This window comes from Protopterus annectens, chromosome 4.part1, assembly GCF_019279795.1.
Source record: "Protopterus annectens isolate FY-2018-M chromosome 4.part1, PAN1.0, whole genome shotgun sequence".
NCBI classification, from domain to species: domain Eukaryota; kingdom Metazoa; phylum Chordata; order Ceratodontiformes; family Protopteridae; genus Protopterus; species Protopterus annectens.
In genome coordinates, this window is record NC_056734.1 from 162,996,328 (window position 1) to 163,022,824 (window position 26,497).

Below are 26,497 nucleotides of genomic sequence, written 5' to 3' on the forward strand. Positions count from 1 at the left end.
GCAGGATTTTCCTTGCAGTAAGCCTGGTACAATTTGCTAGTATTTTGAAGTACTGAGTTAGTTGCCCCTGTTTTTCTGGCGTAAGATAGGCCATCTGGGTGTTTGTGTCCAAGTTGGCACCCAGGAAAGTTATTTTCTGAGATGGTGTTAGCCTGGATTTCTCTTTGTTGACTGTGTATCCCAGAGAATTCAGTAACCGTGTTACATAAGCCAGATGTTCCAGAAGTATGTGCTTGCTGTCCGCTTGAATCAGGCAGTCGTCCAAATAAGGGTACATTTGTATCCCTTGAAGCCTGCAGTAGGCAATTACTGATGCCAGGCATTTCGTGAATACTCTGGGCACAGTAGATAAGCCAAAGGGTAATGCAGAGAATTGATAGTGGATTGAACCTGCAAGAAATCTGAGGTATCTTCTGCAGCTTTGTCTGATTGGGACATGCAGGTATGCCTCCTTGAGGTCCAATGTTACCAGCCAAAACTCCTTGCCCAGCATGGGAAGAAGCTGCTGTAATGTGAGCATCTTGAATTTTGATGCAGTAAAAATGTGTTTAGGATGGATAAGTCCAAAATGGGTCTCCAGTCGGTTCCTTTCCTTGGTACTAGAAATAGCCTGGAATAAAAACCTTGACCTTGTTCATGAGTAGGTACCTCTTGAATAGCTTTCACGTCTATGAGCTTTGAAATTTGTAGTTGTGCCTCTGCCTTTTGATTGTGTGGCAGGTTTGGCATGCCTCTCATTTTTGGAAGAGTGTGAAAATGAAATCTGTAGCCTCTGTTTATAACGTCCAGGATCCATTTGTCTGTTGTGACAATATGCCAATTTCTTGTAAATAATGCCAGTTTTCCTCCCAAGGGTGCTGCCAGCTGAGACTTGCTTGGCATGGAAAGGAGGAAGTCATTGGGTTTGTTTCCTGTATTGTTGTGCACTGTCTTCGCCACCTCTTGGTGCTGGAGTTTGCCATTGCCTGCCTCTATATGATCCTTGTGATTGTCCTCTGCCCCTTGTGCCTGTATCTACCTCTTTGGGGCTTGTCCGTGGCTGGAAAGGACCAGTTTTAGAAGGCCAATTTCTGCTAAAACGTGGTGGTTGAACCTGTAGAAAAGCTTTGACAGTTTGCATAGATTTGGCTTTTTCTTCCATTTTCCGTAGTATCTCCTCAGCATTAGTACCAAATAGCACATCCTTTTGTAAAGGAGCATCTAGTAGTTTAGCTTTCACATGATCAGGCAAGATTTGTTCCCTAAGCCAGGCATGTCTACTAATGACTGATCCTGTAACAGCAGCTCTACTTGAGGCCTCTAGGGCATCATAGCCACATTGTAAGGTGTGTTTACCCACTTGTTCTGCATTATGCATCATATCCTGCAACTCCTTCAAATCTGGTTGTTCAGGTTGAGACATTTTATTTCTTAATTGTGATAACAGAAAAGTACAGTTTTGTACCTACCATAAATGTAGATGTCCGAACAGGATAGCATCTGCAGTCATAACAAATGGGTTGTCCTGTCGTCAGGCAGCCCTTCGGTCGGCCGGATTCCAAAGTCTGGGTCTGGCCTCGGCTGGTGTCGCACTTCACCCGACGTCATCTCTGCTGGTCTTCGGGTATAAAGGCATCAGCCAACGCCATTTTCTTCAGTGTTTCTTGCCCCAGATGCCAGTTGCCCTCTTGGAGAACTAAATTTTGGGTAAATGCCAATGTTTCCAAAAAAAAGGTAGGCAAACACAAAAAATAAGCATGTATGTACATATATACAAACAAATACACCATAAGAGACCCCCCCCAGCTAGCTATTAGGAGGGTAAATACCCTAGGAATACCACAGAGGGCAAGGAGGGTGGGTAATCCTGACTGCAGATGCTATCCTGTTCGGACATCTACATTTATGGTAGGTACAAAACTGTACTATGTCCTTCAAGGATGCATCTGCAGTCATAACAAATGGGTAGAATACCATAGCCAAACTAGGGGAGGAGGAAGAAGAATTATGGTGTAGTTAGGATCTCTTGCAATACAGCAGTGGCAAACCCTGCTCGGGATCTAGAGTATAGAGGTAAGTTATAATGCTTGGCAAATGTATGCAAGGAGGTCCAAGTAGCCGCCTCAATAATGTCCTTGGTTGCCACTCCTCGTAAGAAAGCTGTGGTAGTGGCTGTAGCCCTTGTAGAGTGAGGTCGTATGTTCTGTGGAATTGGTTTTCCATGGTAGGAGTAACAGAATCTGATGCAATTTCCTATCCACTTGGAAATTGTCTGTTTGGAAATTGCTTTTCCTTCCCTTCCTGTTGCATAGGCCACTAGAAGCTGGTCAGTTTTTCTATTGCCCTTGGTTCTGTCCAGGTAGTAGCGCAACTGTCTATGTACATCCAAGGTATGCAGCAGTCTTTCCCCCCTGTTCTGTGGATTGGGAAAGAAGGTAGGTAGGTGGATTGCCTGGTTTAGAGACACTCTGGATACCACCTTAGGCATAAATGTAGGATTAGTTCTCATGGATACTCTATCTTGATGGAAGATTAGGAAGGGTTGTACTGCCATTAAGGCCTGTAGTTCCGAAACCCTTCTTGCTGAAGTAATTGCCAGTAGGAAAGCAGTTTTCCAGGATAGGTGTTGAAGATCTGCTGTTGCTGCTGGTTCGAATGGAGGGAGTGTCAATTTTTCTAGCACAAAGTTCAAGTCCCATGCTGGTAATGGTGGTTTCCTAGGAGGTTTTACATTCTTGATTCCTCTGAGGAACTGCCTGAGTAGAGGATGTGAGAAGACAGGGGATCAAGCTGTATTCTGCAGAAATAGCTGATGCATGTATCTTGATGGAGGAATAGGACAGGCCTGTATGGAGAAGCTCTGCCAAATACTCCAGGATGTTGGCAATATCTATTTTTGACACATCTTTTCCTCTTTCAGTGCTCCAAATGACAAACCTTTTCCATTTCCCTGCATAGTTCCTTCTTGTAGAAGGTCTGCGGGCCTCCAGGATAACGTCTTTAACCCTTTGGGATAAATCTGGGTTAGTTGCTGTTATGTAATGTTCCAGGCAGTTAGTTGCAGAGTTTTTAGATTTGGATGCATGATGTTGTAGTCGTTCTGAGTTAACATCAAAGGCATCAGGGGTAGTGTCCACGTTCTCCCCCGTGACATGCTCCTCAGCAATGGATACCAGTGTTGTCTTGGCCAATTTGGAGCTATCAGAATTATCCTTGGGCTCCTCTTTGATTTTCAGTAGTATCTTGTGCATCAAAGGAAGAGGTGGGAATGCATATGCTGTCAGGCCTTTCCAACTGAAGGATAGAGAGTCCACCTTCCATGCAAGTGGGTGGTATGTCCTTGTGCAGAATTTCTTGAGCTGGTGATTGAGTGGGGATGCGAATAGGTCTATTTGTGGCATTCCCCATTTCTGTGTGATGGCCTTGAAGATGTCCGGTGTAGCATCCATTCGTGAGCATCCGAGGTAGTTCTGCTTAACATGTCTGCTAGGATGTTTTCTTTTCCCAGTACAAATATTGCCTGTAACTGAATGTTGTAGCTCAGAGCCATATTCCATAGGTCCAGAGTCATTCGCATAGGGGTTATGAATGAGTGCCTCCCTGTTTGTTGATGTACCACATGACTGTGGTGTTGTCTGTCCTTATCATCAAATGGCCTTCTTTGAGGAATGGTCTGAAATTCTGGATTGCTAGTTTTACTGCCAGCATTTCTTTTTGATTTATGTGCAGGTGCAGTTGATCTGGGGTCCATAATCCTTGTATGCATTTGTCCAGCATGTGGGCCCCAACCTAGGTCTGAGGCGTCCGTTGTGATGGTTTGGCTTGCTTGAAAGTTGTGGAAGGGCAAGCCTGGGTTTGACTGGCATGCTTGAGCCCACCATAGGAACTCTTGTTTCAGGCATGGGATTAGTGGTATTTCGGTTTCTAAGCTGTGCCTGTGTTGAGACCATAAATTCTTTAGGTACCACTGTAGTTTTCTCATATGCAATCTGGCATGGGGGACCAGGATTATGCATGATTCCATGAAGCCCAAGGCCTGCAGTACTTTCCTTGCTGTTAGTTTGTTCTGCTTTGTTAATGCCAAGAAGTAATGAGGGAGTTGTTCTTGTTTTTCTGCAGTTAGGAATGCCATTTGTTTTAGTGTGTCCAATTCTGCACCCAAGAATGTTTTTGTTTGGGATGGTATTAGTCTTGACTTTTTTAAATTGACTGTGTATCCCAGGGCTTGTAGTAAGCAAATGACTCTTTGTAAGTCTTTTGTCAGTTTGCTTTTGTTGTCCGCTTGTATCAGGCAGTCGTCCAGGTATGGATAAATTTGGATTCCCTGTAGCCTGCAATGAGCGATTACTGATGCCAGGCATTTTGTGAATACTCTGGCTGCAGTAGATAAGCCAAAGGGCAATGCTGAGAATTGATAATGCTCTGATCCTGCAAGAAATCTGAGGTATCTTCTGCAATTTGGTCGTATGGGGACATGCAGGTATGCCTCCTTGAGATCTAGAGTTACCAGCCAACACTCCTTGCCCAGCATGGGAAGAAGTTGCTGTAGGGTCAGCATTTTGAATTTTGGGACAATGATGAATGTGTTTAAGGTGGACAGGTCGAGAATAGGTCTCCAACTTTTCTCTTTTCTTGGTACTAGGAAGAGTCTGGAGTAGAATCCTTTGCCCTGTTCTGTTGTTGGTACTCTTTCCACAGCTCTCATCTTTGTTAATTGAGCAATCTGCTTTACAGCTTCTGTTTTCTGATTTGGAGGTAGGTTTGGCATTCCTCTTTTTACTGGTAAGGTGTGGAAGTGAAACCTGTAGCCTTGGTCTATGGTCTGCAAAATCCACTTGTCTTTTGTGATATAGTGCCAATTTTTTGAAAATAAGGCTAACTTTCCGCCTAAGGGTGCTGCTATTTGTTCCCTGGTAGGCGGTGTCAGAGCCAAGTCACTGTGATTGTCCTGTTGCAGTGGCAGTGGTTGTGTCTGTGCCTCGCTGGTTATTGCCTTGCCACTGGCGTCCTCTGTAGGCACCTCCTCTGGATTGATTTCTGCCTCTGGAACGTCTATTCCTGCCTCTCTGAGATTTAGAGGAGTCTGGAAAGGACCAATTTTTGGAAGGCCAGTTCCTGCTAAACCTTGGGGCTGAACCTGTAAGAAATCTTTAACTGTTTGTACAGATTTTGCCTTCTCTTCCATTTTCTTCATTACTTGCTGAGCAGGAGAACCAAATAGACTGGCCTTATCCATAGGAGCATCTAACAGCTTTGCTTTAACATGATCCGGCAAGACCTGTTCTTTCAACCATGCATGCCTTCTTATAACTGTGCCAGTCATGGCTGATCTAAATGAAGCCTCCAGTGCATCATAGCCACATTTTAAAGAATGGTTACTAACCTGCTGAATGTTATTCACCATTTCTAAAACATATTTCTTATCTAAGGAGTCATCAGAGGACAGTTTCTTATTTAACTGATCAAGCATAAACTCTTGGTATTGGATCATATGGAACTGACAGTTCAAAGCTCTAGCTGAAAGAGTAGCAGAGGTGTAAACTTTTTTACCCCATCTCTCTAAGGACCTGGATTCCCTTTCAGAAGGGAGAGGGTTTTTTGCTGAGGTCGAAGCTACTGCCTTAGGCCCCTGGGAGATAGTCTCAGGATCTGCAAGTGGGGCCTTGTATAGGTGGTGATGAGTGTCCGGTACCCTGTAAAACCTGGGAGCAGTGCAAACATCATTAAATGCATCATCCACAACAGGCAGAACTGGAGGTATAGCTAAGGGCCTATGTTGCGGTAAGTGTAGAAAGGTCCTAAGCCTTTTTCTTGAATCTGAGAAATCTTGTCCCTGCCATTGGAATTGCTCTCTCATGGCATGTAAGGTTTCCCCAAAGGAAAATTCCTCTGGTGGAGAGGCAAATGGAATAGATTCTTCAGCATCGGAATCTTCATAAGTAGAAAAAGGAGCCTCTGGATGTTCTGTAATGTCTGAATCATCAGAAGAATCATCTGAGGACACTGGCTCTGGGGGCTCTGCTCTAGGTCTCTTTTCTGGAGGCTGAGAGGCCCTGTCTGGGCGAGATTGGGATCCCCTTATTAAAGAGATGAGATCCTCTGCCAGAGTAAGCATTTGAGAACTGGAACTGGGCCTGTGTGAGGGGGGGCTTAACAGGCACTGATTTAGCAGTTTTGGCTGCTTTAGCCCTGGCAAAAGCCTTAATAGACATGGCTGCAGGAGGCCTAGCAGCACCACGTGCTGGGGTAGAGACATTCAAAGGGATGGTGTCTGATAATTCTATAGGAACCACATTAGTAGGCAAAACTTCAGAGGCCGATTCAACTAGGGTAGCAGGAGCCTCGGTAGTAGTCATGGATTCGGCTGAAGATTGACCCGTTTGCTCGGTTTCGGCCGAAACCGAGACACTCGCGGTTTGCTTAACCGTGGTTTCGGTCTTTTTCTTTGCGTTTTTTAACAATTTGAGAAGTCGGAGGATCCGACGGCATAATATACGCAAAATCTGAGCCGAAAAACTGTTCAGCAAACTCCGACCGACGCCTAAGCGTTCGTCGGTTGAAGGAAGCACAGGCTAAACAGGCTGCTACGTCGTACGTGCTACGTAAGTAGAAATGTAAATGATGGGGGGTGGGTGAGAATGGGGGTAGGACAGGGGAGTGGAGTGAGCCAGAGTGCAGCGAATGCGAATGGAGCGGGTTGAAACCAATTGCGGAGTTGCTATCTGGAAAGAACACTATCAGCAAGGTAGGAAATCTGGAGAGGGAGCAGATGGTCTAAGTATTTAAAGATGGCGCCGCAGCTCAGGGGAGGAATAAGTAAACTCTCAAGAGGAAGAGGGAGGGAACAGACAGGATTGACAGGGCTGGGAAGCTTACAATAAGATCATGTTAGGAGACTGAGAGAAGGGTGGGCTAAGAGCCAGGGCTTGGAGAAAGCTGTGAGAAAACAGGTTTGACAGAGTTAGGAAACTTACAATAGAATTATGTTAGGAGAACAAGAAAAGGGGGGGGGAGGCTATGAACCAGGACTTGGAGAACACTGTGAGAGGAGAAAAACAATCAACCAGCTAGCCCAGGTCAGTACCTAAAGACGTCTGTTTATCTATGCAAACTCAAAAGCAGATTTAGTAGAGCATCAGGGAAGAAACCACTGGAATAGCCAAAGACAAAGGTAGACCAAAAATTTGCTTAAACTTGCGTTTTATTAATCGCTTTTGTCAGAGACTTCTTCAGAAAAAACAGATACATTAACTCACTAATAATACAAGTTTAAATAATCAGAATGAACCAATAAAAAATGCACTTCAGTTATGACATCATTACAATCACTTAACAAGGTAAAAATACAGAAAAAATGACCAATATCACAAAATTATTTTTTTAACATACACTCTACGGTGTTTTAAAAAACAGTTAATATTCCCAGCCTCATTTAATCCAGGTTCTTGATCAGAATTTAATGTTAATTGCCACAAAGCTTCTCTTTGTTCTAATAGAGTTTTAAAATCACCACCCCTCACATCCGGTTCCTTTTGTTCCAATACTGTATTGTATATGCATTTCACTGGCATTTGTGCAGAATGGATGTTTTGTGAATAATCAGTCTGGTTTGAATACCTCAACTAGTTTGTTTAATTTTTTTCAGTTGGAGATGTATAATTCCCGTAAGTGAGCCTTGAGTCAGCCCCAATGCCACCTCAAAGTGCACTGTGCACTCAGATGGAATCCTTGCAAGTCTGACACCATGCATGTGGCTCTTTTTTACTCTAACTTATCAAGAATTCTACTATACCCAGCCAAGAGCAAACATCTCAATCTGTCACAGAATGCAACCATTTCCACCAGCTGAACCCACAATCTTATTATTTCAATCACTGCCCACAGATCATGACCACAGGTGAGAATGGTGATATAAAATGTTCAAAGGAAGTTACTAGGCTAATGGCCCTAGAACCCCTGGGGTGATTTTACAGTCACCCATCCAACTGTGTAGATTGCGTCTGAAGAGGGTCAAAGAGGTACTCTGTTTGACATGAAGTGAGAGTCTGCTCCAAAGGTGGTGGAACCTCTGGGAGACAAATCTCTCTCCAGCACGTTTTATTAATGTCACATACCAGGTCAAGGTCTTTAGAGGGAGTAACCTGTGTACCATTTGACTTATGGATATGCAGCATTTCCAATAAAACAGAGTCAGAGATTGCCTTGTATGCAAGACGAAGATCACCTCTGAGTAGTCTGTATGAAACAGAATAAAGTGACAGTGATTTCATATGATCTCCATAGGATAGATGCTGAAGACCTTAAATTTTCCTTGTGAGGAACCTTTGTGGTTTTCTCCAATTGCTGCAGGTGCTTGGAAAGGTACATACCACAAAAACACACCAGTACCCTCAAGCTGAAGGAACATTCAAACAAAAAGATGATGAAAATTATCCGTTTATTCACACGTTCTGGTACCTCGGCAATTCGCCTTTTGTGATTTTGAGGTCGAGACTGTTGTATTTTTCATAAAGGTACATACCAAAATGGGCATTGTACTCAATTATTGGCCTGATGAGGGAAGAGTACAGGGACGTTATAACTCCATTTTTTCTGGAGGCAATACCCTTACTTATGAGATGAGCAATAGAGAATGCCATTCTTCCCACTGTGACATGGTGGTCAAAGATAAGGTTGCTATCAACCTGTGTGCCCAGGTCTCTCACCACTGAGTACATACTACAGTGAAACTGCACCTGAATTGTCTCCAGGGGATCATACTGCTTAACCAGTCTGGAGGTATATATATCTTTAATAAATATTGATACACTGCCTCCTTTAGTTTTCACGCCTTCAGTTTGAGGTCTGAACATATGGAATAAGGTGTAACCCAATACAGCTGGGGTGCTCTCCACAGTCTTGAACTAGGTCTCCATGACTGGTTCATAGGTTGGTACTAGGTTATTAGCCCTAGGGCCTATACAAGCCTAGCCATAACAATTCCCTGGCTATTTCTTCCCACACTATTTACTTCCCTGGACTCCTGTCTAGCAGGGCAAATGACATGATCCCTGGGGTGAATTTCCTTTCTCCCATCCAATCGTCAAGGTTCCTCTTGAAGAGGGCCAAAGAGGCACTCTGCTTGACATATATGGGCAATCTATTCCTGAGTCTGGGGAGTTTCTGGGTCAGGAACCTATCCCTCCAGTATGTTTTGTTTATTGTGATGACAAGGTTTAGATCCCTGGAGCATGTGGCTCTCAGGGATTGGGATTTCTTTAAGTGTAGCATGTCCAACAGCTCTGGGTTTGACATGGCCTTGTATGTTGAGCAGAGATCGCCTCTGAGTAGACGATGTGCGACAGAGTATAGCTGGGGTTTTTTAAGGCGGTCAGTGTAGGGCATCTGCTTTAGGCCTGTGATTCTTTTAGTGAGGTATTTCTGCGGCCTTTCCAGTTGTTGCAGATGTTTTGAGAGGTACATACCAAACGGGGCGTTGTACTCTATAATGGGTCTAATGAGGGATGAGTACAGTGGGACAACTACCTTTTTTCTGGATGAAAAGCCCTTAGTGATGAGGTGTGCCACATAGAAGGATTTCCTGACTGTTGTGGCGATGTGGTTATCGAAGGTGAGACCACTGTCCACCTGTGTCCCTAAGTCTCTTATCACACTTTCGGTGTTTAGTGTACTGCCACCTATACTGTAATTCACGGACACATGTTTTTTCCCAAAGGGGATAACTATACATTTCTTGGCATTGAGCTTGAGCCCATGGCTCTGGCACCAAGCATCTGTTTCTGTAAGGCCCTTTTGTAGAGTATCCACATCATTTGGGGATTCAATAATGGCTCCCAGTTTGCAGTCATCTGTGAACTTTGTTAGCCAGAGTCCCTTAGTGCTGGCCTGTACTTCAGAGAAGTAGATGCCAAACAAGAGCAGTCCCAGGACTGAACCCTGAGGTACTCCACTTGTCTGGAGCTGGATTTGGAGTCGGCTACTTTTACAGTGTGGGTTCTATCAGTATGCCAGTTAGTAACCCATTGGGTGACGTAGGGATTAATACCCAGCTTAGTAAGTTTATCTAGGATTCCAGAGTGGGGGATGGTGTCAAAGGCCTTGGCAAGGTCTAGATAGGCTGTGTGGACCATCTTACCCTTGTCCATGGCTCTGGAGACTGATTCGAAGAAGTCAATCAGGTTCAGGAGACAAGATCGGCCCTTCACGAACCCAAACTGGGTGGGGTCCAGTGTTTGAAGGTTGCCAATGTCTTTGTTTATAAGTTCCATGATAATACGCTCCATGGCCTTGCAGATAAGGCTTGTCAGACTGAAGGGACGGTAGTTTCCGGGATCCAAGGTGGATCCCCCCTTGTGGAGTGGGATAACTGTAGCTCTGCGCCACTCAGTGGGCACGAAACCTGAGGTGAGGCTATGATTAAACATGACACTTAGGTGAGGTGCCAGTTCCTATTGTAGCTCATGTAGTACACAGCCCGGGATGTCATCTGGTCCCATGGATGCTGTATTCCTAGCTTTGGAGAGTGCGTTTTTTTACCTGTGTGGCAGTTATAACCGGAATTTGGCTATCTTCCAGTATTGAGATGGGCCATTTAGGGGGTGAGAGGGGGGTGAAGTTGGCACTGAATCGATCTGCCAGGATATTGGCAATATCCTTGGGATCAGTATATTTAATGCCATTCTGTTTTAGCTCAGAGCAGATCTGAGCATTGCCATTTAGATTCTTGACATAGTTATAGAATGCCTTGTGGTTGTCTTTGGAATCTTTGGCAATTTTATTTTCGTAACTAGCTTTGGAGGATTTTATGAGGGATCTCAGTTTCTTACTGAGGTTGGTAAGGGAGTTTTTTGCATCCTGGAATTTTCCTCTTTCTGCAACAGTTTCTTCCTTTTGTTGTAAAGTTTGTTTATGGCAGGGGACCACCAGATTGGCTTCCTTTTTTTGGATGAGAGCATCTTGGTTCTACTTGGGATGGCACGATTCATGCACGAGTGGATGTGCTTGTACAGTGCCTTAGTGTAGGATTCCGCAGTTGAACTTTCAGTTCCCGTCTGCATGGGTGTCATGAAGTTTGTCACTTCTGACTTGAGTAGCATGAAGTTGGCTTTGGAGAAGTTTTTTATGGAGGTTTCCTTACTGGGGGGTGGGGGTGGGATATGGATGTTAAGGGTGATTAGCTTATGATCAGACCTGACTAATGAGGGGGTGACCATAGGTGTGGAGCATCGATTTCCCATGTTGGTAATGACCAGGTCTAGGATACTGGAGCCCCTGGTGGGACTATGGATTAGTTGATCCAGGTCGTTAGAATTTATGAATTCCAAGAACCGTTGGGCAAAGGTGTTGGTACACGAGTAGTTTTCCCAGTTAATGGTAGGGTAGTTAAAATCACCCGGTATTAGGGTGTTTGGTTCTATCTTAATATTTTCCAGTATGTTTAGAAAGGTGTAGTGAGAATCTTGGGGTATTATGGTGGAGGATCTGTAGCAAGCTACAATTTGGACTGCAGTCTTACCTAGTGTTAGTTGCACCTGGAGAATTTCAGACGCATTGTGTTGGGCAACTAGCCTGGTGGTGTGAATATCCTTGGTGAATATTGACACTCCTCCACCTTTAGTGTTTCGGTCCTGGTTTGGTGTTCGAAAAGTGTGGTAAGAGTTGTAGCCTGGTATTGCAGGGGTGCTCTCTGGAGCCTTGAACCAGGTCTCAGTTACTGCACAGATATCGATGTTCTCCATTTTTAGGAGTCCCTCGAGAGAGTGCATTTTGAGGTTTAGACTTCTAGCATTGAGTAGCATTACCTTCAGATTTTGCATACCTGTACCTGTTATGGTGGTGGTTTTGTCCTTTGAACTTTGCCTAAAAAAGGCACTATAGGGGTGGCAAGAGCCTTAGCCAGTAACCCGAATCCCAGGGGTGACAGGTGCAGACCATCTCTGGCAAAGCACAAATGTCTGCCTCTTCCAAGGTGAGGGCAGCTTCCAGTGAGTGCAGTGTCATGTTGACACTCCTTGCTTTTAGCAACATAACCATGAGGTTGTTTTTAGATGGAGCTTTTATGTTGGGGATTTTGCCCTTGAGACACTGCCTAAAAAAGGCACTATGGGGTGGCAAGACCCTTAGCCAGTAGTAGAAATCCCAGGGGTGACAGATGAACCTTCAAATAAACACTGAAAAATCATCTCAACTCTTCCTGGCCATGTACCTGCTCTATAACCTAACCTCTTCCTTTTCCTTATAACTAAATTCCTATGCTTTTTACTACTAGTGACTGATGATACTTTTTCCATATTTATTATTTTTTTTCTTTCATTACTTGTTGATACTGGCACAATAATGTTGATTAATTTACCTCTGTTTTTACCACTCTGAATTAATCTGACAACCAACTAAATTCCTGCTTTTATGCATATATTATGTATATGTTACTGTAATCAAACCAACTAAATTCCTGACTTATGTATATAATCTGTATACATTACTGTAACCACTATGTGTAACTCTGTTTCTACTTCTGTACCAGTTAATGTTTAATTTTTTTTCTGCATCTATGTTCTTGTCGGAGCTTTTCTCCCTGGGCCTCCACCGAAAATGGGCTATTTTAGGCCCAGTGGACTTTCCCAGTAAACAAATGCAGGCAATAAATAAATAAATAATATTTTGGCAAAGCAACGAGGTCTGTCGATCATGTCATCCTAGACTGACAGATAGTGGATCCGCTTAGAATGACACCAGAAGCTAAGCCAATAATTGAAGTCAATCATTTTATGTTTGTATTGAGGCATCATCCTAGATGAAGGTAAAATGCTGCAGTCTGAGAGTTCAGTCCTGTCTCTTCTTCATATAGTCCAGAGAGGTACATCTCAAATCGTTCACACTAACAGGGACTATGACGGAGTCACAACAGTACCTGCTGTTGACAGACTTGAGAGCATGTGTGATATGGTGTATCCTAGCACCCGACAGACAGCTGACCATGACCTTTTCTTTATCCGGCCTGGTGAGAAGAACATCAGTGTGTCTCATGATGGAATCACCTATGACTAATATGTTTGATTTTCTGTTTTGCTTACAGGTTTGACCGGTGAGAGACTGGTGTGTGAGCTATTGTGTGTGATGAGTACTACAGAGGAAGTATTATGTGTAGCATGCTTGTGCCTGTTTGGGAGGTCTCAGGTGTTTAGGTATGTTTCTGGTGAGGACCTTCGCATATGTAGGTATGTGTGATGTGGGTTTGGCTGGAGTAGGAGGTGAGCTGTGCATGCCAGCAACCTGATCACTGTCATATGTACTGACTGGTGTGTGAGAGAGCAGGGATTCAAAGTTCTTAATATAGTTGCATCTTTCACACGTGTTTGTGTGGACTAGGAGCAAAGGGTTGTCGGTGAACATGAGGCAGTTGTTATACTGCCTCAGGATGCTCATATCGACCATGCTGGCTGGAGAAACTGTGGGACAATCTGTCTATAGTGATAGGTAAATTTGTATGATCAGGAAAAGAGGTCCCAGAAGTCACACTTCGGCGTGGCTAGTGGGTGAAAGGTGTGTTGGTACCTCTGAGGCTAGGCGTAGTGTTCCACCTGACAGTAGAGCAGGGCCACAAGGCACCTCTGGAGGACCACAAGTAAAGTGCTAAGGAAAAATTTATCAAACAAAACATTTGCTTTTATAACAATCGCTACACGGCAGTACACGATGGAGTGCTACATGCAAGCAAGTGCAAACACGGGGCTTAAATAAAACAAGAGCAATACCCTTTTTAGCTCAAACTAGCCAATAAGAATGTGCACTCTGAGCTCTACTCCAATCACCCTCAATTAGAGGGAACCCAGTTAGCACTCTCCTCACACAATGGTACAGAAGGGCCTTCACCAATAAAGGTGGCTTAAAGTTGATGCTCAGAAGTTTCAAAACAGATCCAGAACCAGCAAACTTGGAACTAAGCAGTGCTACAGCTGAATTAGTACAGTGTACAGTAAAATGTGACAAAAATAGTTCAGACAATTCAGACAGACAGTGGAATGCAAATACAAATTAAAAGTGCAAAAACAGGCACTTATAGTTAGTTGGAAGCAACAGATGCCTCAGATATTTCAGTATCTTGGTGAAGAGCTGGTTTTATTGCTCAGGTGGTACTAAACAGTCTAGATTCAGGAAGTCTGAATTTAACCTATGCTACAAAATGTACAAGTACTAGAAATTCAAAGTGCATAAAATCACAGTCACAACAACAGAAAGCAGTTTAAACAATACAGCAATTCACCAGCAATTCCCAGCATAGAAGGGTGTAGGCCACAATCTCCTGCCAGAAGAGTCTGGACCACAAACCCTCCTAATGTGAAACAACTGGTTTTGGTGAAAAAGTGCTTAAGCCAGAAGTAAGACAATTCAGAGTAACGGACACAACAGGCCTTCAACCAGCAACTTCCAGCCAGAAAGGTGTAGGCTACCCTCTCCTGCCACAAGAGTTTAGACAAGTCTTCCTGATGTAAAGTAACTGGTTTAGAACCCAAGTGCTTACACCAAAATAAAGACACTTAGAATAACAGGCACAACAAGCCTTCAGCAGCAATTCCCTGCCACAAGAGTACAGACCACAACCCTCCCAATGTAAAATAACTGATTTGGAGCCGAAGTGCTTAAGCCAGAACTAAGAACCTTTCAAATTAACAGATACAATGAGCCTTCACACAGGCAACTGACAGCTTAGAAGGGTGTAGGCTATACTTTCTTCCCAAAGGAGTCTAGATCACAGATCTTCCTAATGTAAAATAACTGGTTTGGAACCCAAGTGCTTAAACCAGAACAAAGACACTTAGAACAACAGGCACAATAGGCTGTCACACAGCAATTCTCAGCTCAGAAGGCCAGAGGCTACCCCCCCCCCTCTTCTCTCACAAGAGTGCAGACCACAAACATTCTTAATGTAAAATAACTGGGCTGAAGCCCAAGTCCTTTAACCAAAACTAAGACACTTAAGAGTAAAATTACAATTTAATCAGGCTACTAACAAGCAGTAATAAAGGAGGCAGAATAAATGCAGCTGAACACTTTATCTTGGTTTTACTGCTTGTTCTTAAAGTAATAAAGTAGGAAGATGCACAAAAACAGTAAAAGCAGCTGAATAAAGTTTTTTTTTTCTAGTCAAGTAGGAAGGGAGGAAACAGAAAATAATTCAGGTTTAAGAAACTAAGGGGGTGGGCCTTCCCAAATGATCGCACTGTACATAATAGAATGAGCTGATGCGATGGGACTGGGAGGAGTGTTCAATATCAAATTCATAGTAAAGGTGGGCAACTCACAAGCCACCAACTTTTAAGAACACAACAGCAATTGGGTGGGTGCCTGAGACAAAAAATGGAGACTGATTCAGAACAGAAGTAAAGAAACCTTGGAACTAAACCCTGAGATATGTTCACAAACCATAGCAGAATACTGTTAAAAGCTACAACCTAAGCGCAGTAAACTCCAAGCTTGTCCAACGCCTCTGCTTCTATTTAAACACTGTACATTAACCCAGAGCATGCAAGACTAACCACTAGTTTTAATCTGCATACTTGCTAGTTTTATGGCCCCCACTTGACGTGATTAATTTCACAGGTGAATACTACACTAACTGCCCTGAAAAGCCATTTTAAGCTTAGCCAATAACCCAAGGTGAGAGTCAAACCTTGTACTTTGTGCTTATGAGGCAAAAGACTTTAAAAAATATGTCAAACCTCCCACCCAGGATTCTGAAGTGCTTAAAATTTCTGTTAAGGCCAGCTATTTCTTACGCCCACCCAAAAAGAGCAAAGACACACTTACATTTGGGTATTGCGACCCCACAAGGAGGTGCTAATTTTCATCTAACTACTTTGCATTTAGCACAATCCTCGAGTGCATGCTGCAGGTTACCATCATACGATCAGTATCAAGACAAGGGGAAAACTTCAAATATCCATCATGGCTTACAATTACCTTGTTACTCCCGAATGTAAATTATTAACACAATTAATTAAAACAAATCACTGCAAAAACCAAAACCACTAAATGTATATAACAAAATGGAAGTTGTTGGGTTTTCATGCACTTACTCATCATCTGGCGTGAGCTGTACAGGTTCATTAGTGAATTGAGCATCAAAATTATCCAAACCATATTCTCCTGAAATGTTGGGTTTAAAGGGAGGCACAACTTGTTTCTGTTCCATCTGAAATAAAATAAATCAAGACACAGGATGACAACAGCATTTTCCTAAAAATACAGTCACTAAAAACAATGCATAAAAACAAACAAAAAAAAAAGATATTCATCAAGCTTATATTAGTTTTGCAATACTTATAGACAAGCATAATACAACAGTCAGATGTTTATCTGCTCTGTCAAAACTGTACAGTGACACCCAGGAGTTCTACTCCAACACAGTCTCCCTTAAATGGGCAGGGAGTGCTTATGACTAGAGGAAAAAAAAAAACACTAACCAAGCAAGCTCAAAATAATAAACGATCATGGTGTTTTTACCTTTCTTTCACAATTAGTTATGCAATTCACAACTTTTTACCTTTCTTTCACAATTAGTTATGCAATGCACAGCTATTAAAATGCATTTTTAAAGGCCAACAAACCACTGTACTAAGTGGCTTTCTTTTCATTATTTTCACAACTTGTGCTAACTTGTATGCTATAATATTTAAAATACAAATTATGAAAGCAAACCCCAAACACCTGCAGTTCAGAAAGCTGTGACTTCTCCCTTATGGGAGGGGTTGGTACATAGTAGACAAAAGGGAAAAATGTCAAAGTGCACAGATACTGTACAGTCCATATCGTTGTCTAAATCATTACAGTATTAAATGTAGCAAATGGTGATAACTGAAACCTCATGTTGTAATTTTAAAAGATAAATCAGTTGTTTTTCTGTGTGTGTGTGTGTGTGTGTGTGTGTGTGTGTGTGTGTGTGTGTGTGTGTGTGTGTGTGTGTGTGCGCGCATGCCACTTTTTAAAAAAATTTATATAAATCCAGAGGACTAGGACAAACTAAAATTATGATATTTTAATGCAAAAACGGAACCAAATTTAGCACTTTCATCCTTTAAAGTTCATAAGGGACTTCAAGTCAACTCTGATGAAGTCCCTATGAATTCTGCTGGATGAAAGCGCTTAGTTTGGTTCATTTTTTAATTAAAATATTACATCCTAATGGTCCGGATCTGTTTTACATCTTGTTTGTCATACGGTGTGTGCATTTTATTTTATTTTTTTATTTTAACTGTGTATGTTCAGCTAGTGCTTTCTTCTGCAGATGGGATCATTCCCCCATCTCTCTCTCTGCAACACGAACAGGACTGGATATTTCCCCTTATGAACATTAACCCAACTGCAGGAATTTAGCTTATTACTGACTTCAGAGCAGACCTACTAGGAGTAGATATTCCACTTAAGAATATTAACAGGGCTTCAAATCTGTTGCAGTGCTTTTTTCCCGAGAATGGGATTCTTGCTCCCCCAAACAAAACTGACTTTCAGCACACTGAATGCTGCTCTAGGTGCATACTGCTCTTAACAGCATTAACAGAAGGGATTTAAATCTGTTGCAGCACCTTTTCTCTGTAGATGGGGATTCGTGTTTTCCCATCCCACTCACAGAAAGCTAACTGAAAACAAACTTCTATATGTGACATGTTAAACTGAGCAGTCCTGCTGAAGAGTGTTTCTTAGCTATACTGAAGGGAATAACATTTTTTTTCTGAAAACATTTTTTAAACTTGCCTGCCACAGCTCATCTCTGGTTAAGTCACATCTTTACTTCTGGTATTCATCTCATCGTTTTTCCCAGTGTCCATAGATTACTTCCTCCAATACATAAACTAATCAGAGCTTTCTGATTATAATTATGATTATAATAATTAGTTGATTTGGAAAACTAAATGTTTCTCCTCCCATCAAAACCAAATTGCGGTATTTTGATGACATTAGATATAGAACTAACTAAAAATGTAGCTTTTATTCAGCTTACCAGCAGAAATGTCTTAAGTACAGATTTTACCATCATTTAAGTAAAAAAGGAAGATCCACACAAAATACTAGCTTCTGGTTCAGCTAAGATAAAGCTGTTCCAGGTTCCAAATGAACCTGGTTCTCACCCAGAGTATCCCATTCCACGCTCACGATTACTGCATGTTCTCTAGACCTTACCACTCAAGGGAGATGAAGACATTCATCCTTCCTAGAAATCACTCTCTAGGCCCAAGGACTCACCTCCAACTGAAGCACGACGGTTTCCACTTGAACTCCAGTTCAGATCAATCAACCTTAGTCTTCAGACTCCAATGAAACTGGTACATAAGCCACTGAGCCTCCCCCTAAGACTAGCAAAACTGACGAGCTTAGAAAAGCCCTTCATTTACTTAATAAATCAAGTAATTAGTTTCACAATGACCCATTAACCCAACATGTAGGGATTTATCCTCCAATATATCCTATTTTTAAAAAAACATACTACTTATCGCACAATGGCATTAGCAATGCTTTAAAGCCAAAATACTTGAACATAGTTTTACATTTACATCACATATACCATTCAATATCCCAGATTATACAACAACCCCTCATTAATATTTCAAAACGTGCACGCTGATTGGTCAGCGTGCATGTTGTAAATCAAAGTTATAGTAATGGAAAAAGGTCCGGTCGCCCGGACTTTTTCCATTAGTATAACTCTTTTTTTTACAGCAACGGAGAACGCAAGATCTCTGTTGCTTTTTACACACTGTCTCGCTATGTTAAACGAGTTTAACATAGCGAGACAGCTTTAAAAAAAGTAACTGACATCTTCCTATCTCCGTTGCTTTTTTTAAAGGTGTCTCGCTATGTTAAATGGGTTTAACATAGCGAGACAGCTTTAAAAAAAAGCAACGGAGAGCTTTAAAAAAAGCAACGGAGATTCTTCGTTGCTTTTTTTAAAGCTGTCTCGCTATGTTAAACTCCTTTAACATAGCAAGACACTTTGTAAAAAGCAATGGAGATCTTGCTTTCTCCGTTGTTTTTTTTCAAAACTGAATCGGTATGTTAAGCTACTTTAACATAGCGAGACAGTTTGTAAAAAGCAACGGAGATCTTGCTTTCTCCATTGCTTCCGCCCACAGCTCTGATGTACTGCGTAAGCATACGCATGCGCAGTACATCAGAACTGCCGCAGAATACCAGACAGCTGCAGAAAGGGCAGCAAGGAGGCATTATACAATGCCATTATTTAAGAAAAGTAATTATTTTTTTTCTTAAATAATGTCATTGTATAATAGCAATAACCCACTTCTGAGTGTGGGTAATGCCCTCGTGACCAAACCATACCAACCGTGGGTAAATCCAGCATTACCCACACCCAGACATGGGTTATTGCTATAATGCTACACAGTATTTAATTAACTACAAACTTCAGTTAAAACACATCATCAAGATCACCAACAATCACTTCATTAATGTCCTACACTGATTCCTTGAAACTTTTTTTTTTTTTTTAATCTTACTAATGACACTAGTTGCTACTAACCACATCTCCAAAAAATAAATACAATGTAGTCCCAGCCCACTGTACATTTGCTAGCTTATAACAGAGGACTATGATTGGGTTGTCGAGTGTAGCTCACTTATTATGTGTTCAAGACATAGATGCCAAGAAAATCACCTTGAGAGCGAAACTCGAGAGGTGAATCTTGGCATCCATATCGAGAACACAAATTATGATTACAGATTTTATCATAATTATTTGTATTGCATGGAGATTTATCTTCTTCATTTACTAAAAATTAGTTATTTTGTTGGCTTTAAAGCCAGGAAAGTAGTGGGGAATTGGCCAACGTCCATATGTATTCCCTGTGTAAGGGAAGCTGTTTAATTCAAAATGCCCTGTGCAGTTTAGCAGACAGCATGTAGAAACTGGAGTTTTAATGAAGCTGTTTCTACCTGCTACTGCTGTTTACTGGTCAGCACCAACTGCTTTTAGTGCAGGCCAGACCATAACAGTGTGTAGGGGGTGTTTAACAATTTAGAACAACAAACAACAGCCCTGGATAAGGAGCCTCTTCGGAAGAAAATCGAATGTATCAAAAACAGATGAGGCTCGCCACAGCAAAAATGTAAAAAAAACATGTTTAATGACTGCAGTATAGAGCAAGCACTTTCACGTCCATATAACGCTTCTTCAGACTTTAACTGCACTAAACCACACAAATGTGGACCAATCATGACCAACTTGATTACAGCACCATAATATCTCATTAAAATATATTAAAAACACAGATCATCCTCTCTGTTGATCGCATATGCATGTTCTCAGATACGTTCTCGGAGACTATTTGTTTTTCCTATATAAAAAGACCAGCATGCCTGACAGCCAGATGTACTAAATCTCTAGATTTACAATCAGCGTAAAAATTGAATCTATATTCATTGTCTGCATCTGGATGTATAAAGCAACTGCTCCCAGACATATAAACACATTGGTTGCACCCTCTACAAGGGAAAGTGTCAGAAAACATGCATATGCGATCAACAGAGAGGATGATCACAATGCATTAGCTCGACATGTCTTAGATATAGGGGCGTTACACAAGTTTAAATTCAGTGTTTTAGAACTGGTTCAAAAGACTGAGAGACTAGGTGATATTAGGAATCATACAGAGGAATGTGAGAATAGGTGGATACTTAAACTTCAGGGCCACAAGGGGCATGGACTCAATGAAAAGGTGACTTTGAAACCTTTTCTAGCAGCACGTCCTTATTTACATTAAATTCACAAATTTATGTGTGTGTAAATTTATATGTTTTAGTTCATAGAATGTCTTAGATGTTATAGGTGTGATTTTAAAACCTTTTCTAGTAGTACGTCCTTATTTATATTAAATTTACAAATTTGTGTGTCTGTAAATTTATATGTGTATATGTTTTAGTTTACAGAATGTTTTAGGTGTTATATATTCTTGTTCTGTGTTTTTAATATATTTTAATGAGATATTATGGTGATGTAATCAAGTCGGTCATGATTGGTCCACATTTGTATGTAGTATTATTTAAATGAATTGTGGTTTAGTGTAGTTGTTAAAGTCTGAAGAAGCGTTATATAGGCGTGAAAGTGCTTACTCTATACTGCAGTCATTAAAGATGTTTAACAATTATCAAGCACCACTCTAAACTTTGTTAAGGTCAGGTCTCACACTATAGCAGCACTGAACCATGTTGTAATTTGGAGGTTTTTAGTGTAATCATGGCATTTCCTACACTGCACAGTACCAAGCTTGTGTATATATCACTCATGCAGTATCCCCAGCAAACAATATGAAATTAATCAAACCGATACTAACTCACAAACAATAACCTCTAACAAAACCATTTCTATTACAATCGTATTGAAACTGTTAATATGGTGATTTACAGTCCAACCGCAGACCATTCTCTAACACACCCTCTAAACACAACAAATACTTTTTGTTTATTTTATTTATCATTTGTTTACCAGGAATGTCCAACTGGGACAGAGACGTTTTAAGTGGAGGTCCAGGGAGAAAAGCCCCATAGGTAAATTACACACACATTAGAACATACAAATATGCAAGAAAAGAGTTGCACTGGATTACACTGAGTACAATAGGAGATATGTTGGATATCGGACACAGAACCGTAATAAAAAAGAAGCAATGTACTCACTATAACGTTACATCTGTGTTGTCCATTTTCATTCTTCCTCAACCTGTGGGTTTGGTTCCAATCTTCGGAACAGACTCAACGTCTACAATAGTTTTTGGGAACCAAAACCTCTCAAGCTCATCCCTTACCCACAATGCACCAAACCTCACAAGCTCACCCCTTACCCACAATGCACCTATCTCAATTAGTTCAGATCAAGTTTGCTGATATAAAGAGACAAAAAAAAGGGTTTTTATGGAGACTATATCTGGAACAGCACTACACCAAAATGGCAATAATCTGTTAATCCTCTATTCTTCTCAAACCAAGGGAAGTGGGCTGGAGGGTGGAGAGTTAGGAAGAATGAAAATGGACAACACAAATGGAATGTTATGGTGAGTACATAACTTCTTTATCTGATTATGTCAATTTTTATTCTATCCTCAACCTGTGGAACAGAGTCCCCAGTTACTTATATATCATGGGTGGACTTAAGCTTGTTCCCGAGCACCACTGAACCAAATGACGCTCTACCCTGGAGACCAAATCTAATTTGTAATGAATTACAAAGAAATGAGGAGTAGCCCAAGTTGCTGCTGCACAGATATCCATGGAAGCTCTAGACTGGAATACAGCTAAGGCTGTAGCTGAATGGGCTCGTAAGGGTTTCTTCAAAGAAATGCGTGAATTAGAATAAGCAAATGATGCACAATCAGTGAGCCGTCTGGCTAACGTTACTTTATTCACAGGTTTCCCAATCTGGTATGCAAGAAGGAAACAAATAAATAGTCCGACTTCCTGAATTCTTTTGTTTTGTGAAGATAGAATCTCAATTGCTCGTGAAGATCCAACAAATGTAAACAATATTCACCTTTGTTAGAGAAGCTGGGAAAAAACATTGGCAGGTTAATACATTGGTTAATACTGATCTCCGAAACCACCTAAGGTAGAATGAAGGGTTGCTTCTGAGTGAAATTCTATCTTTGTGAAAAAAACAAGTATGGTGGTTTAGAGGATAAGCCTTGAATATCTGAGATCTTTCTATCAGAAGTTACTGCACTAAGAAAATAGTTTTCCAAGAAAGGAACTTGAGATCACAATCATTAGCTGGTACAAAGGGGGACTGAGTGATTGTTTGCAACACCAAACTGAGGTCCCAAAGCTGAGTAGGATCTTTGTAGCGAGGTTTTTGAAAGAAGAGTACCCCTTAAAAAGGCTTTACAAAGCTTGTGAGAAGCAACAGATTAGTCTTGAAAACCAACATAAAAGTTGGATATCACTGCCAATTGAACTATGATTGTGGAAGCCGAAGCTCCTTCATTGAAAAGTAAGGTTAAAAAGTGAAGAATATCATGAATTGTAGCTGAGAAAGGATTGATGTTATTCTGGAGTCTCCATCTTACTGGTGTAAAGCTTTTGTGTAGATAGTTTATGAGAAGACAGCAGAATGCGTCAGACAGGGGAAGAGACCATGGGTTTTGTCTGGTTCCTACAGAATTGGAGAAACCAAGCCATTAGCTTGAGATTGAGAATGTTCGGATGAATCATGCCCATTGGGTGGGACAGGAGATCTGGAATTGGATCCAGTATCCAAGGCTGTCAAATTAGGTGAGGCCAAAGAAAAGGGGACCAAATCTGTCCAGAACAGTAAGGTGCAATGAGGATAATTGTGCTCTTCAACCTGACTGCTTTCTGAAGGAACTTGGGAATCAATGGCATTGGAGGAAAGGCATAAAGAAAAACAGAGGGCCAAGTGTGAAGAACAGCATCCCTCAGTAACTTCCCCTGTGGGGGGGATTAGGGCAAAACAGCTACTACATTTGTTGTTTACGTGAGAGGCAAACTAGTTGCAGCAACGCTGACCCCATTTTCAGAATACCTTTTCTGAGACTGTGTGATTGAGGGGCAACTCGTGAGGTAAATGTATGTACCTGCTCAATTTGTCTGCTATCACACTGGACTTCCCTGGAAATGTGTGCTGCCATGAGAAAGTGGTTGTATGTGACTGCCCACTGCCACATTCAGAGTTTCTTGACACAAAGGGTAGGACCTGTCTCCTCCTTGTTTATTGATATATCAAACGACTGACATGTTGTCCGTTTGAATTGCAATTGCCCCTGAGGGGAGAACATTTTGAAAGGCCTGCAACGCTAAAAGTACTGCTCTCATCTGTAAGAAGTTGATATACAAATTGGCGTCTACAGGGGACCAAGTGCCTTGGACTGTCCTCCCCAGACAATGCCCCCACCACCCTAACTGGGAAGCATCCGTGGTCACTGTGGCTTTGGGCTGAGGAGGAATGAATGGATGGGCCCTGTAAAATCTGATCCGACTGAATCCATCATGCAAGACCTCTTTTGCAGGCACTGGTGATTACAATGTGTGTTGACATTGGTTTGTAAAGGATGGACCACTGTGTTGCAAGCAGCCATTGTAAAATTATCCTGTGAAACCTGGCCAAGGAAACAAGCGTTATAGATGCTGCCATGGATCCTAGCACATGAAGAACAAATTGTGCTGGCACCTTGCTGCTGTTGATCATCTTCGTGATTTGAAAATGAATGGTCTCCAATCTTGATGGGGGAAAGGAGGCTATTGTGGTCTTTGTGTTTAAAGAAGCACCTAAGAAATCTAAAGGCTGTTAGAAGCAAGAGAAAAAGTTCTCCAAACATGCCGTTACCTGGGCATAACATAAAGTACGAAAATCTCATTTAGAACTAACAGTCTCTGCCTGGTTGCAGCAGTGATGAGCCAGTCATCCAAATATGGAAACACGCAAAATCCTTGCAGTCTCACATGAGCTACTGCTACTATTGCCATGCACTTGGTGAACATCTTGGGGGCTGTGGTGAGGCCAAAGGGCAGTACTCTGGAACTGATAATGACCAGCTCCGAGCCCGAAGCCTTCTGGATCATTTGTTCATCTTTATGTGACAGTACACATCTGGAAGGTCTATCAAGCACATCCAGTCATCCTGTCCCAAAAAGGGAAGGATGGACTGAACCGTGAAAATCCGGAATTTGGTTTGCTGAACTCACTTGTTTAGATTACTGAGATCCAAAATTGGTCCCTGGTCTCCTGTCTTTTTTGGCACTAAAAATAATCTTCAGTAAATTCCAGATCCTCTCTGGTCTGGGGGGACCTCCTGGATGACTTTTTCTAACAGCTTTTGTACCTGTAGTGCTGCTGTTTCCCTTTGACTGGATGGAACATCTGGGATTTTTTTTTCTCAAGTGGATGCAGAAAGGGAAAAGGGTATAATATAGCCTCTGGATATTATCCTCTGCACCCATGCATCTTGTGTTATTTGTAGCCAGGATCTCTGGTGCAGGGACCAATGACCCCTTACTGCCTCAAGAGGAAACAATCGGGGCCTCCTTTCAGGAGCACTGAAAGGGTTTACCAAATATGGAATCTCTGTAGTCTTGGTTTTGCAGGTCATCTCTGTCGTGGGGATAGCATTTTCTGTTAGAGTTCCCCCCTCCGCCCCTGGGGGAACTACCAAGAAGTGTGTCCTGAAATTACCCTTGGGACTTCTTGAACCATATTTTTCCACAACTGCGTTTATTCCTAGAAAAGGGTCTTTGCAGAGTGGAAAAATGCATGTCCACAGCAAAAAGGGTTTTCCCATCCTTCATACACCTGGTCAATGTGTCTCTTACTTTACGGCCAAACAAGGATGTGCCATCAAAGGAGGCATTGATGAACGAAGACTTAAAGGGCTCTGCAAAAATCACAAGCACATCCAAGAGTGTCTACTTATGGCAATACCTGAACCCGCTTGCTCCGGTTGTTCCCTTGGCTGTATGTGAAATAAGCCTCATGGAAGAGTTAGAAATGGAGGTAAGGGTAGTCAACTGAGAGGTAACAGACTCTCAAACCTCTTCAGAAATAGCTCCTGAAATGGTATCTGATAGTTCTTTATTCAGAAACCTCTGTATTCTGGTGAAGTGCACCAGGTAATTCAAAAACTGTAAGCCAAAGGCTAATGACACAAACTCGCTTCCCAAATCTATCCTTCATCTGAGACTCCTTGTTAGTAGGATGGATAGAGGAACTTTCTTCTGCTAGTTCCTTTTTATGTGGCAGCTGCCAGGACCATAGCAGCCACAGGCAAACCTTTCATCCAGAATGGCTTACCTTCAGGGACCGTGATAATTTTATCTGGTCTCCAGGGAATCAGCTCAATAGTGTCAGGGACCTTCCATGCCCACCAAGAGATGAAATTGATGAAATCATTGGCAAGCGGAGTTACCCAAGAAGTACATGGGCAGGTACCAAGTGCCTGCAGGCAGACAGATTCCTCAGATGAAGGATTAATGGACTTCCAATCACCTCTCTGCTTAAGGATTTCTAAGATGTTTCCAAAGTAGACATCATCAGTAGGTGACTCTGGGGATCCTTTGCCTTCCTTGAAATCCATATCCTCTGTGACAGATTCCTAAAGTGGAATCCAAGTGCTTCTTCTTGCACTTTTTCTTCCTAGGAGCCTCCTCAGTGGGGTAGTCTGGGGAGGTATCAGATGAGGGGCCAGCCTGCAGGGAAGCTTGAGGCATTGGTACTCACTGTCCCAGTGAAGGAAGTGGTTGAGATTCTGGTCGAAGATGAGACAAGGTGGGTTGATCAAAGACAAAAGGAACCGACTGACTGACTGAAGTAGACAAGGCTCTCTCCATAGCCTCAAAAGCCAATCCACCCAAGGAAGGAAGGGACCCCAGATCCAAGATAACGGAACTTAGTACAGTAATCCCTCCCTGCCTTGAAGAGATCCCCCCCGTAAGGCAGAAGCCGGTGCCGAGCTGATCCATGTTGAAGCTCCAAGGCGCAGAGAAGACTCTGAAAAAATATTGGTCG

The 26,497-nt window shown here is 42.1% G+C and overlaps 1 protein-coding gene across 1 annotated transcript in view; it reads right to left on the reverse strand.

Moving 5' to 3' along the window:
• Window positions 1-26,497, reverse strand: part of PRKCI (protein kinase C iota) — a 1,721,954-nt gene that overhangs the window by 63,392 nt on the left and 1,632,065 nt on the right. Inside the window, exon 17 of the mRNA XM_044070065.1 lies at window positions 16,056-16,171. Within this exon, the coding sequence (XP_043926000.1) occupies window positions 16,056-16,171 (116 nt within the window). The remainder of the gene's footprint in view (window positions 1-16,055; window positions 16,172-26,497) is intronic.